Consider the following 15,374-nt stretch of genomic DNA (forward strand, 5'->3'; position numbering starts at 1 on the left):
AGGATCCAAATTTGGCTACTAAATATTTTCTAGAAAATTTCCAAATGTTGTATAATCTTTGTTTTCCGGTAAAAATAGTAACTGTAAGAAACATTAATAAAAATAAATGGGTCTCAAAAGGAATAAAAAAATGCTGTAAAAGCAAAAGAGCTCTTCTTTGGAAATATAGAAAAAATGCATCATATGAAAATAAAATTAACTTTAAAAATTACAGTAAAAAATTAAAGAAAATCGTAAACTTAACTCAAAAGGCGCAAAACTCACATTATATTCATCAAGCCGAAAATAAGTCCAAAGCAACATGGCAAATAATAAATAAAAGAGAATATACTAGAAACTATATTACAAGAGTTGAAAAAGATGGTAGTATTATTACGGACCCTAAAAAAATTGCAGATGCTTTTAACTCACACTTCATCAATAAAATTGAATATTTATACTTGACATTGTAATGCATAATGTAGATAATAGAACCGCGGTATGTGCACTGTATACAGACATGACTCAGGCGTTTGATTTTGTTAACCATAAGCGATTAATAAATAAGCTGCACGCATATGGAATAAGAGGGAATGTACTGAATCTTATATCATCTTATTTAGATAGCCGTGGTCAGCACGTTGAGATAAACCGTATCTGCACTGTAACTAATCAAGAACAAACTTATTTATCGGACCATCGTATCAATAAATTTGGAGTTCCGCAGGGCAGTGTGTTAGGGCCACTGTTATTTTTAATATACATTAACGATCTGCCCAAACATGTTAGACAACACATGGTATTGTTCGCTGATGACAGTACAGCTGTAATAAAATGTAATGACCCAAAGGAATATGAAACCGATATAACTAATGTATTACGTGATATAGTAGAATGGCTTGAGATAAATAATTTGAAAATTAATATGAAAAAATCTAAATTGATGCAATTCGCTCAAAGAAAGACAGTACAAAACTTAACTATTCATTATAATGGAGAACAGGTTGATGAAGTCATGACAACCAAATTTCTAGGGCTAACAATTGACAACAAACTAACATGGAATGGTCATACCGATAATGTTTGCAACAAATTAAATAAATGTGCGTACGCTCTTTTTCAGCTTCAGAAAAAAATAAAATTAGAGGCGTGTGTTGTAGCTTATCACGGCTTAGTCATGCCGATATTGCGATATGGGATAATATTTTGGGGTAATTCAAGGGATAAAGACATCATTTTTAAAGCACAAAAAAGATGTGTGCGATCAATGTGCGCTTTAAAAACTCAAGATAGCTGTGTGCCATATTTCAAATCCCTTAAATTACTAACATTTCCTTGTATTTATATATTTGAAATATGTATATTTGTAAAATTAAATCCGCACTTATTTAAGAAAATAAGGGACACGAGAAAAAGAAAGGACCGTGTTAGGCCACAATATGTACACAAACTGGTAGTTGGTGGTCACAATACGGCGTTATTAAGAAACAGTGTATTTGGCATGGCCCCTGTTATATATAATAAATTGCCAGAGAGTTTTAAAGATCTTAATTTTTTGAAGTTTAAGAAAACATTGAAACTTTTTTTATTAGATAAATGCTATTATACAATAAATGAATTTTTAAATGACAATTTATGATATATACCTACCTAATATGACAAGTATAAATAATTATTTTAATTTTAATTACTTTCTTGTTATTTTGTTTTTATTTTGCATGGCGATTGACAAACTTACAGTACTTATAGTTTAATTTTATTTACAATTAAAAGGTTTTTTGACTCTAATAATTTAATAATGATGACTCGTGAAATATAATTAAACATATAATCTTGATGCATGCCACACAAGGAAATAATATTTTTATAATTAATTAATTATTGTACATCCGCTCTCGGATAAAACATAGTGATACTAAAAACATGTGACTTATATCTGTAACACCTACCTATGTTTTACAATAAAGTTTTTGAATTTGAAATTTGAATTTGAATTTGAATTTATCAATGGACAATCTTTCGAATGGTGACGTAGAAGTGGAAGTTATTATCATGGGAGCTCTGTTTGTTTTGCGTAAGGCTTTGTTTATTTGACAGGATGTACAGTTTTTTACGTAGTTTTCTATGTCACTTCGCATGTTTTTCCAATAATATCTATCATTTATACGGTTTAGCATTCTAGAAGATCCTAAGTGTCCGGCGATAGGGATGTCATGGTTCTCTTTTAGAATTTTAGGAATTTCATTTAAAGAAGGGTATATGATATCATTATGATATATATGGATTTTAATATTGGTTCCGTCAAAAAGATAGCTGAGAATATTATAGATTTTTACGAAGGAGTGTCTATCGAAGGGATTCCTAAAATCTGCTATGCTAACTTCGTTTATAGTAGGGTATGTCATTATAATCTCGTCCCGCACATATTTTATGGATTTAAATATATCCGGGTAGGACAAGTCGTCAAAATGGTGAACTTTTGTGAATGAGAAAAGGTAAGTCTTATTTCTAATAGTGAGAGGTAGAGAGGTAAATAATGACCTTTCATGTTTTAAGAAATTACTCCGATCGGGTTCTGAACAACTATTAATGATTTCCTGAATGTAAGGCATAGACTCATCCAAGTCTATGGAGGTAGGTATAATAATAAGGTTTTGTGTGGTTTTAAGTAGATTTTCATTATGTTCTATAATAAGAGTGTCGTGTACATTTTTGGATGCTTTTAGGAAAGTATTATAGGTTTCATCTGATCCGAACTGTATAGATGAAGTTTCAGGTGTAGTCTGGTTAGAAGAAGGTGAATCTTCGGGTATTAAAGGTGGAGTTTCAGGTGCAGTTCGATCAGAAAGTAAGTTTTCAGGTACTAGAGGAGGACTTTCAGGTGCAGACTGGACAGAAGAAGGTAAGATTTCGGGGTTTTCTTGATTTGATGAAAGTTGTGGTTCTGGTTGTTTTCCAGGAGATTCATTGTCTAATATATCATTCAAATAATCTAGTAATTCGTTATTTATTTCAGGATCAGCTAGATCGGCTTCTAGGCTGGAAGGAGATATTAGAAGGTTTTGTAGGTCATCGTCAGGAATTTCATCATTATTAGGGTTCAGGTTGGTATGATTTTTTGGATAGATAGGATTGACAGGATATCGAGAGAGGGCATCAGCAGCTGAATTTAGTTTACCTTTGCGATATATTATGTCGTAGTCATATTCCTCTAATTTTAATCTCCATCTTTGGAGTTTACTACTTGGATCTTTATGATTAAATAGCCATTTCAAGGGTCTGTGGTCTGTGACGATGATAAATTTATACCCATATATATAAGGGCGGAATGTCTTACATCCATATATTATGGCTAACAGCTCTTTTTCGGTTGTGCTGTAGTTGGATTCACTCTTATTGAGTGTGCGTGAGGCAAAAGCTATAGGTTGGTCCTTTCCCACAGGTCCTTGAGAGAGTACAGCGCCGACGGCATGATTAGATGCGTCACAGGTAAGTAAGGCAAGAATAAAAGGTTTGGTAAAATCTGGGTATATCAGGAGAGGTGCAGAGGTAAGTTCTTCCTTGAGTGTGTCAAAAGCACGTTGTTGCTGATTTTCCCACTTAAAGGGTACATCCTTCTTTAAAAGATTAGTAAGAGCTTTTGCCTTTTTAGAGAAATCGGGGATGAAACGACGATAGTAGGAAACTAGGCCAAGAAACGATTTCACGTCCTTGGGATTATTTGGAATTGGAAAAGAAGTTACGGCTTTATGGACTTCGGGGAATCTGTAGGATTTTGTGTGTATGGGATTGTCGGTAGTTGTTTTGATTTCGTGCTTGAGAGCGTTGGTATGAGTTAGGATCTCTCCTGGGAGATGAAATATATCAGAAAAGTCGGAACATAATTGTAGAAGATTGTCCTTTTCTTCTTTATTAAGATGAAAAGTGCGGACTTGTTTTAACACTTCTTGTGTTCTTTTGAAACTATTAGTAGTAAGATTTATATGATTTATGCATTCATTTGAATGTTCTGGCAGGACTTTGGGATTAAAGGGATCGAGTTGTAAGTTTAGGTTGGATTCGACAGTTACGGGTTCTTCGGATGTATTAGCAATGGATATATTTATTCTATTATTTTCTTTTACATGGACTATACAATTAGCTACTAGTAAAGTTTCAGAAAGTTTCTGATCGAGGACTAATCCTTCTTTTACCTCAGGATTTGATACAGAGCATTCGATAATAGTTTCCGTTCTAGGAGGTATTATATAGGCAGGCTCATGAAAGTGTAGTCTAATGGATGTGTTTCTAATGTAAAGGATATTGTTATTATAATTTATGTTACAATTGTGTGCATTAAGGAAATCTGAGCCCATTATTCCATCGTAGGGTAAGTCAGGTATATCAGTTACATGGAATTTATGGGATATGTCGAATTTAGGAAGTTGCAGTTTTAGCAAAAAGTGACCTTGAGTGCAGATAGGGTTATCAGTTGGGTCTATACCCTTTAACTGAATTATGTCTTTTGTGAGTTTGGGATGTTTCATAATGCAAGAATGTTTCAATAGACTTACAGATGATCCTGAGTCTACTAGCAGAGATAATGGGATATCAGAGACAGAGGACTTTATTAGAACATGAGGTAATAAGGTTTTAGATGGAATATTTGAAATATTATAAACTTTGGGTTTTGAAGGATCTAGAGAACTAGTAGTTTTAAGTTGTACGGATGCAGCGGATTCAGAGGATTTAGTAGATTTGGATAAGTCAACTTTGGATTGTTGCATGGATGCGGTGGATACAGAGGATCTAGTAGGCTTGGGTAAATTAACCTTGGGTTGTTGCATGGATACAGTGGATACAGAGGATCTAGTAGATTTAGGCAGATCAACCTTGGGTTGTTGCATGGATACAGTGGATACAGAGGATCTAGTAGGCTTGGGCAAATCAACCTTGAGTTGTTGCATGGATACAGTGGATACAGAGGATCTAGTAGATTTAGGCAGATCAACCTTGGGTTGTTGCATGGATACAGTGGATACAGAGGATCTAGTAGGCTTGGTCAAATCAACCTTGAGTTGTTGCATGAATACAGTGGATACAGAGGATTTAGTAGATTTAAGCAGATCAACCTTGGGTTGTTGCATGGATACAGTGGATACAGAGGATCTAGTAGGCTTGGGCAAATCAACCTTGAGTTGTTGCATGGATACAGTGGATACAGAGGATTTAGTAGATTTAAGCAGATCAACCTTGGGTTGCTGCATAGATACAGTGGATACAGAGGATTTAGTAGATTTGGGCAGATCAACCTTGGGCTGCTGCATAGATACAGTGGATACAGAGGATTTAGTAGATTTGGGCAGATCAACCTTGGGTTGCTGCATAGATACAGTGGATACAGAGGATTTAGTAGATTTGGGCAGATCAACCTTGGGCTGCTGCATAGATACAGTGGATACAGAGGATTTAGTAGATTTGGGCAGATCAACCTTGGGTTGCTGCATAGATACAGTGGATACAGAGGATTTAGTAGATTTGGGCAGATCAACCTTGGGCTGCTGCATAGATACAGTGGATACAGAGGATTTAGTAGATTTGGGCAGATCAACCTTGGGTTGCTGCATAGATACAGTGGATACAGAGGATTTAGTAGATGAATTATAATTGATAGTGCCGGTTTTAAAATTATATAATCCCGCACGACACTGGGACGAGATGTCTACTCGTTTTTTTGATTAGAGTCTACGGTGTCATAACCGCCCTCAGGATTGGTAAGAAAATCATCGTTAGTTTCCGAAGTTTCATCGGAGATGAAATGAACACGGGGTTGCCTTGTATAGTTTTGATCAGGATTTTTGAAGCGATTATTATTAAATTCCCTTTTTCGGCATTGTTCTATAGTATGACCTGGATTTTTGCAATATCGGCAGACAAGGATGGAATTATTATTATTAGGACGAGGAGTAATAGGATTGTTTTTGAATGAAGATGGATTTTGGTTACGACGTATAAACTGACGAGATTGTTGATTGCTAGACGGGGCTGAGTGTTTAGATAAAGATTGTTGGATTCTTTCTTCAGAAATTGCGATATTAATTGCTTCGTTTAAGGTTTTAACGGATTTACTCCTAACAAAATTAGATATTCGGGGCGTTAGCCCCATTTGGAAATGATGGAGGGCTAATTCCTCCATCGCGGCACTACGTCCAATCATTTCTCTACTTTTATGGCCGTGTGAGATGGAAATTTCGGTAAGTAAGTGAGATAAGCAAGTCTCTATTCTTAAAGCATACTGACTGACAGTTTCAGTGACTTGTTGTTTGCATTCCTGTAATTCGGTGAGGAGATGAGCGTAATGTTTCCTCTCGCTGAACTGCGTTTTGAGGAACTCTTTAAGCTGATGCCAATTAGTAAATTCTTTAATGGAACAGGCGGTCTCTGCTTTGCCTGGTAACTGACAGAGTATGTATTTAAAGAGAATATCTTTTTGTGTGTCCGAGGCTATTTCATAAGCATTATTACAATTTACTAAAAATGAATTTAACTTTTCTCTACAACCATCAAATGGCTTTATAAATTTAAGCAAAGTGGATAATTCAATTTCGGATTTGGGAATTACAGCCGCTTTCTTTTTACTAGATCTAGTGGAGGGGCCTGGATGTAATTGGCCCTGGGTATCTTCCTCTGTGTCTGTGACAGAGATTTCGGGTTTCGGGCTGGTTGAACGACCTTCGGCCATTTTAAATGAGTAACAAAATGTGAATATAAAAGAAAAATAATAATAATAAAATTATACAATTATGACAAGAATTCGTTTGTTAAAAAAAACACGAGTACAGAGTAGCAATGACCAATAGAATAAGTATGAATAAAAAGTCACTCACAGGAATGCAGGAAACGTGATAAGGGCGAGCATGTCGCTGGTCGCGTAGACACAACAAAATACAGACACGGCGTGACGTCGTCGATACGGTGAAATCTCGATGTCGATAGGAGGTGCGCTTAGATCTGGATACAGTGATGAGGATACCGTGTATGTGATAATGAATCACTAGTTGTCGCTTCAATGGTATACCGGTCACAGCGTCAATATCGCGTGACAGTGGGTAACCTGGCAGGTGGTTTGAGGCCGGTTGGAGCACGTTGAATATCGGCGATGCCCAACAATGGGCCCCAGGTGGACTGCTTTCTTGAAGACGACGACTATGAGGGCCGAAGCAGAACTCGAAGTTGAACACAAACACACACACGCGTGAATTTATATACTTGAATTTTACGTGAAAGAGGCGAACCGGGGATTTTATTTTTCTAAATCCCTTTACCGTTGCCACCAAATGTTATACGGCGTTGAGGAAATAGGTTTTTAAAAAAAAGAATTAATTGATTTGAGGCAACCGTCTAGCATGGAAAGGAGCTCGATTTCGACTGACTGAAAGGAATGGACTAGCGACTAACGTCGCAACCGAATCTGCTGATGCAGCAGTCTGTGAGTGATGTAAGCACTAAAGGGTGCATATGTATAGTATAACAGATCGAAAGGTCCCAGGTTCGAGTCTTACTCATGTCACATGTTTGTATACCAATCTGACCCATTTATTTCATCGACCACCACTTGCTTCCGGTGAAGTTAAACATCGTGAGGAAACCTGCACACTGGTTGATTATTAATTTATGCGTGAAATGGTAAATCACTCCATTAATAGTGCCAAGAAAAACCTATGAAGAGAAGACACCGCATGACGTGCGAAGTGGAAGAAAAGCTGTAGGAATGTGGACCCTGAGCTGCGACGCTCAATGGCGCCGGTAGAACCGGGGAAACACTCAGATTAGAAAGAGAGAGGTCCGCATGAATTATGTCCGAGAGTGCTCTACGTTTGGTTTAGTTATAGTATTAATATTTGATCATCATTGAAAACTTCTATACTTGTAGTTTTATTTTTTTATCATCAGCAAAATTAAATACATGTTTATATTAATTTGTTGCATTTTTAGGAAACGGAAATGTCAGTATAAGTTTTCATTGGAATAATAATCAATCATTATTTCAAATCGTGTAATCGCAAACTATACGACATAAACTAACGACATAAATGATCACGTTGACATAAAATTTTGTTTTCATTTTAATCCGAATATTTGATATGAATTTGAACTTGGCGTCACAGTTACCTAAAAAATAGAATCTAAACAAACGACGGATATCTAGCGATTAAAATTAACTGAATACTGAGTCATCATCGTCATAATTATCTGCAGCCCTTCGTGACCCACTGCTGGGCATAGGCCTCCTTCCGTCTCCGCCAACCATCTCTGTCCTGGGCCATCCCCATCCAGTTGTTGCCAGCAATTTCCTTTACATCGTCGACCATCCAGCCGCCGGATGTCCTACGCTCCGTTTTCCAGTTCTGGGGTACCACTCAGTTACAGCTTTAGTCCACCTTCCATCATTCCTTCTAGCCAGGTGCCCAGCCCAATTTTATTTTAATGTCGCGACTCTGGAGACCACGTCTTGCTGAATACTGAGTACGTGAATACCGAGTGTTAAAATACTAATAACAAACCTAGCACTTACCAAGTATTTACCTTTGAGCAATTCCAGTGAATGTGGGCAGAGTACGTAGATTACAACGGAACTTAAAATACGGATCAAAAGATGCACAAGGGATATGAATAAACGATGTATCTTTCATAAACAACAGCCTAATAACCGTTTTAATCTCGGCTTTAAAACCACCACTTACAAAAGGCAGATTGGCAAAGTTTTTTCTTTCAGAAGTCCAATTAAAGTTGTTAAAAGCAATTTTGCCAGCGTAGTGTGTGCTCGGACGCACTCGGCTTTCGATTCCTAGTACTTTATGGGATATTGCTGTTCTGCCATTGGGAAATATATGTTCTTTGTTTGACGACCTTGGTGGCGCATTGGTAAAGTGCTTTCCTCTGAACCGAGAGGTCCCGGGTTCGATCCCCGGTCGGGTCATGATGGAAAATGATCTTTTTCTGATTGGCCCTGGTCTTGGATGTTTATCTATATATGTATTTGTTATAAAATATAGTATCTTTGAGTTAGTATCCCATAACACAAGTCTAGAACTTACTTTGGGGCTAGCTCAATCTGTGTGATTTGTCCGTATATATTTGTTCAAAAGATTTTTCTTTTTAATTGATTCGAACTCATACTGCTATCTTAATGAGACGCACATAATATACATATAAGCAAATAATAATTATTCGAATTCATACTTTGTAAAAACTATACATTGATCGATTAATATATATATATATATATATATATATTACACAATAATAATGACTATAAATAATTATAGGTACGTAGGTACGTATGTTAGGAGTACGTATGTTAGGAGTACGTATGTTAGGAGTACCTATGAAATGGAAAGAAATAGAAGAATCTCCATTGAAAAGAGCATATCTAGTTCTTAATTTCTGATGACGAAGAATATACATATATATATATATATATCCATAATTAGTAATTTTGATAAAATAATATTTGTACAAAAAACTATGCTAAAATATAAACAAAAATTTTTGGACAATTAATGGATTAAATATTTTAATAGTCAATAAATACTAACACTGCATATTTTTGGTATTGCCATTTTTGAAATTTAAAACTTATCCATAATAATATTACTGGAGATATTCATCTTATACTCGTAAATATAACGCAAAAAGAATTAGGATCGAGAAATATCCGAGCCATCTTGATCTTTTTCCCGCCAAATTAAATTTCTACGGAGACATAACTCATATGTACAGGCTTGGGGGCACGTTGCTTAAACAAATTTACATACCAGCGACGGTACGCTGGCTCATTCGTATACCTACTGAATTAATGGACAAATCATCATCATCAGGTGCCATATTCGAATTGAAGTTTGGAGGTCAGCATACGGAAACCCTTTGGGGCTTTGGGCCGCTATTTTCAGTTAATGGACGAATATCTACCTATTTTTAAATATTAATCTGTAACGCCACGCATTATGACCTCTTTAGTCATATCGCGTGCGCGCTGGCATGATTTTTATTTCTTTCATTCTAAATTCAAAATTTTACATTATTGTTCCACTTGATATTTTGAAATCACATTTTGACTCATTCATTACCATAACGATATCGGCACGTACCACAGTACGGTGAAATAATAATATATATATATATATATATATATATATATATAATAAAATATCTTAAATTATTTATAGACCCTTGAAGGATAAGTGTTTTAATGTTTCGGAAGAGTGTTCTAAATTTTACAGTGATTTAGTGCTATAGTTTATATATTTTTTTATTGTTCACAGGTCTGTATTTTACTTATTAATTATATTATTATACAACTGTCTGCCTTTCTACTCCAACCCTACCTGAGATTATATATATATATATATATCTTAATATCTATAACTACATACATATAAAACTGTACTTTATGAGCTATGTCTGTCTGTATAGGAGATATAAAAAAATAAATAATTATGGGGGTCTTTATGGGACTAATAGAAGCCAAATCATCATTTCCAAATCTTTCATTACAATAATATCAAAACAATTTTCTTTTATTTTTTGTCTGTTTGTTTGTTCGCGCATCACGCAAAAACTACTGAATGGAATTTGATGCAGTTTTTTAGTATATAACAGCTGATAGTCAACTTAAAATCTGGTATAGGTTTCAGCGCGATACGTTGCTTAGAACCCGAGATATTGAGAATTATAACTTAAAAGCGGAATAAACGTGAGCGAAGGCGCGGACAAAAGCTAATTTTTGTATAAAAATGTAAATATATATTATATTTTCAGATAAAATCATCTAGTGGAGTCCAGGCGCTCAAGTTTACACTACGGATTGCACAATCAGTGAAAGAATTTAGATGGTCGATGTGGCATTTTATTTACACTATAATTTACAATGTTCACTCAACATTTCTGCCTTTTAATTAAAAGATTTGAAAATGAAAAATGTTTTGAGCTTAAAATTTTATGTTATTTAAAAAAAAAATGTATTGCTTAATTTTGGTCGGTTAATTTGTTTTGAAATACAGTTTATAAAATTCAAATCAAATTATTTATTGCAATAAAATTATGAGCTCCGACGCTCAACGGACGGATTTAACCGTAAAATCGCTCAGATGAAATAGTAAACAATAATGGCATTCCCATGGAGTATCTATAATATTTTGAGGTTATGTTTTTATGTTTATGTATAAATCAAAATGTTACCCGGTGTAAAACAAACGAAAAGCTATTTTAATGTATCATTCTGCAAATTTTATTGCGTGTGGTGAATTATCACCGCGATAACAAAATGTTTAAATTTATATTTGAGCACTCACTGTCGATACGACTCAATGGGAAATTAAATCTGTTTACACAATCGTTGAATTACGTATTGATGTGTTTCACAAATTTCATTCACTGTTATATTATCCTTATTTGCTACTTTATTTGCCATAAAAATAAGAAAAATTGAATTCATTGTCACGTTTGTATTTGCATTGGGTACTTATTTTCTAATTGAGGCTTCATAGTTACACTTATAGGGTTCCGTACATGAAATCTAAATAGAAATGTACCATTTATGGCGTCGCTTTCTTGTCCATCTGTCTGTTAAAAACTGACGAACGCAATTGATTTATTGATGATGTCAGATCGACTCCGATCTTAGCGACAACCACAATCATTTTATTAGTTTATGTGATCGTGTATGGCTTGTGTAACAAATCAAAATGGCGAACGTTTTCATGCAATGCATATTAAGCACACCGTTACTGAAGTTGAAGAAATCAAAGAATTCAGAAATCGGACCCTTCTCTTTTTCACGTCAAGTTTTAAACTATGTAGTTTGTAGCTATGTGTTTCACAAAGCTACAAACTACTGGTATTTCGGAATGTATAAATTAACTGACGATCGCAAAAATTTTCGCTATGAAAATATATTCCATAGTTTACAAGCGTTCACATCATAAGCAAACGTCTTGAATTTTATTTCACACACGGGAATGTCTTCGCACAAACTTTTGTTGTTTGTATAGTTGGCAAAAAAAGTAATCTTGTTTTTTTTTTTTGTCATAGAAAATACATATATCGTATGTATCGATGTATCGTATCGATAAATCTTTGCATTGGGTATATGTCCGTGATAAAATTATTATAAATTGTATTTTTTAATATTTTGCACCCCATTATATTGCAGATCGATATCGCTTTCCGCTGTCTATAGGTTAGAGACTTATAGGCTTTTTGTATCTTTAAAATTATCGACGGTTTTTGATGCAGATTTTTAAATTAGTGATTTAAGACTAAGGTTTAGGTATAATTGATTTTGGTTTTAACCGAGCGAATCCAGTGTAGCGACATAAGGAATACTTGAGGAAATACGTCACTGCATTTCTGAGACATATCGAACATATTTATGCAGTGACAGACCCCTGGCGGCAATCGGCGTAAAATAAATCGCAATTTGTGATTGGTTATCATCATTTCTTATAAGATTAAAATGTTAATTTTGGTAATAAATAGCCGTGCAAATCTGTCAAAATATAGTCTGATTTTCTACTACAGTTCGAGTTTCATACTACTGCAGTATACTCACCAACACCAGGAAATGATAGTTATAGATAAATCTATCAACCACATCGATCCCGTGCGCATAAAATCCATATGCAGCACAAACATATAGCGACTTTGTTATTTACATCTCAACATCGAGTCGACACGCTGTGAAACGCCAGTTAATATTTGCCATTGTGACGCAACGATAACCACGCCGCAATGTGATTGGTTCGCTGCGTATCACTTCGAATCGATTCGATAGTGAGAAGTGAATTGCAAAACCGCACTTCGCGGAATTAGTCTACACCGGAAAATAGTGCTTCGCAGTATTATTTCCAGTAATATCTACACAGACTTATATATTAATACCTATGTCAATATTAGTAATAAGGCTTACAAATAAACCGTAACTTTTTCCCATTCCCCAACGTTAGCTAATACATAAGGAAAATTCTGTCGACGATACAGTTCCCGTGGGAAAGGTACACGAACGAGCATCGATTGAACTTCTCAGATATAACTTGTCGACGGCGGTCCCCACACGTATTGAAAGTCTTTTGTCGTACAATTTATCATCATTTTATGTTTTCTCGTTCAATTGTATTTCCATTATTATTTAGAAACTTAAGTGGAGCTCTATGGCACAGTGGTTAGCGCGTTCGGCGGTTAAGACACTCTCGTAATGGTCGGTCATTGGATGGGTGACCAAACTTATCTTGAGATCCTCCGTGTTTCGGAAGGCACGTAAAGCCGTTGTTGTATTTGCAGACGTTAAAACGCGCCAATCCGCAATGGACCCGCGTGGAGGGTCTTAGCCTAAACTCCTTATACATTCGTAAGGAAGGCCAGTGCCCCGGCAGTGGGGACGTTTAAATAGCTGTTAATGATTTAGAAACTAGACTTTGCAGCTTCCCCCACTGGCAGGGTCGCCATGTAATGGACGACTGTTCGTTGTGGACTCTTCTTTCAACTCTCAATTATATTATATATAATCGTACATGCTTCTACTACACTACACTCTAAGGATTTTCCAAAAATCCTTTCTTAGCGAAAGATTAATAGCCATAATATGCCTTCCGTTACTACTGAACTAACGAACTATATTTTGAATACCAAAACCTATTTTTTTAACACACATGCTCAAAAACATAGCTCACGTAATTAACCAATCTTCAGTGTTAATTTTCCTTTATTATTATTACAAAAAATATTCCGATTTAAACTACAAAAATATTGGCCACGATTCATCATCACAGCACAGCTTCAAGTAACCATAAAGAGGGCGGCAGAATGAAGTATCTCTTAATAGAAATGAGAAATCTTACAGAAAAACCCGACCTAGTTGGAGTCGAACTCTCGAAGGCTGGGTTCCGTTTAAACGTTCTTTAGACACGTGATTTCTCCGGCCAAGTAAAGAGGCTTTACTCAGAATCGCATTGAAGATCTTGTTGAATACTCATATATTATCTAAATCGGCTACCCTAGCGTTCCCGACTCAGCTTCGAGAGTCGTCTTCAGAGCAAGCTAGGTCTCATATTATTTGTGTGTGTCACATGTCTATTCCCACAAGTTTTTATTTATTTATTTATTTATTTATTTATTTATTTATTTATTTATTTATTTATTTATTTTGATATACACAATAGTTTACAACATGTATTTTAAAGTATTTTTTTTAATTTATTCAAGTTATTTAGTTAAAATTCATATCAGAATAGCTACATAAAAGCATCACGCACGTTTGAATTTTGAGAAAATAAAACAGAAAGTGTTTATTCAGGTTATGTAACTTTTAATATTCTACGAAGTTATTTATCAACCCACGTTTAAAATTTCAACGAAAATTATTTTCTAGATATCCTAAACGACGTGATGAAAACAATTATATGTGTTTTGTTATTTCATAAATTATCTATAATATGTGCCAAAAATTTACAGTCACTTAATCAGAAATTACATATTTACATGCACTTTTTCACGACAATTTTGAAATGATATGGTATATGCAATGTCAATTCTTAAATGATTTAGTATAATGGCAAATATTTTCCTGTATTTCAATATTGATGAAGCAAGTGACGGATTTGTGTCTGTACATTTATTGACGAAGCGTGTTGCGGTTATATTTTTTTTAGAAGTATTGCTTTTTTTTGTAATGAAAAAAAAAATGTCCTAGTATTTCTTAAAAACTCACAAGTTTACTATTAACTAGCAATATGAAACGACCACAGCAGAGAGGAAATGCCGATAGAATCTCATTTAAAATGTGTTGGTAATAGATATATATTTTTATCTGATACTGAAAACTACGGGAAAATCGTATTTACATGGAGATAAACTGAAGACCATATGAGAAAAGGTTTTCAACTTTATTTTACCTTTGACGTGCGAATCCCTAAAAATAAATAATAAGTCGAGCGCGAATACTGCTCGTGTCTACTCGACCATGATTTCTGAACGTTGTATTAATCCACAATTTTTATACTGAACCAGAATGTCCATTCATCTGGGAGAGAAGTTAAATATCTTTTGCATTGTCATTATAAATCTCAAGCCTTATTAATCGTTGTAGATATTGGGCGAAGCGGTGCGAATGCGATGGTGGTGTAATGGTTAAGACCTCCGTCTGAGGATCGAAGATCCCAGGTTCGAATCCTACTCGTGCCACTTAATTTTTTTATATCAATCTGACTGACGAAGCCACCGAAGAGGCTCGCTTCTGGCATGAATATATTTAGCACCAAATAGAACGTTGTTGAAACGGTGGTGGTGTAATGGTTAAGACGCCCGCCTGCGGATCGAAAGGTCCCAGGTTCGAATCCTACTCGTGCCACATGAGTTTG

General features: G+C 35.2%; 2 protein-coding genes across 2 annotated transcripts; both read right to left on the minus strand.

Moving 5' to 3' along the window:
* Positions 1-1,928: 1,928 nt before the first annotated feature.
* On the minus strand, positions 1,929-5,585 carry LOC128676517 (uncharacterized). The gene has a single exon (XM_053756654.2). It carries the CDS (start codon positions 5,583-5,585, stop codon positions 1,929-1,931), a length of 3,657 nt encoding a protein of 1,218 aa, XP_053612629.2.
* Positions 5,586-5,680: 95 nt separating this feature from the next.
* LOC128676348 (uncharacterized) lies at positions 5,681-6,700 on the minus strand. The gene has a single exon (XM_053756412.2). The coding sequence runs from the start codon at positions 6,698-6,700 to the stop codon at positions 5,681-5,683; it is 1,020 nt and encodes a 339-aa protein (XP_053612387.1).
* Positions 6,701-15,374: the final 8,674 nt, after the last annotated feature.

This window comes from Plodia interpunctella, chromosome 16, assembly GCF_027563975.2.
Source record: "Plodia interpunctella isolate USDA-ARS_2022_Savannah chromosome 16, ilPloInte3.2, whole genome shotgun sequence".
Classification (NCBI taxonomy): domain Eukaryota; kingdom Metazoa; phylum Arthropoda; class Insecta; order Lepidoptera; family Pyralidae; genus Plodia; species Plodia interpunctella.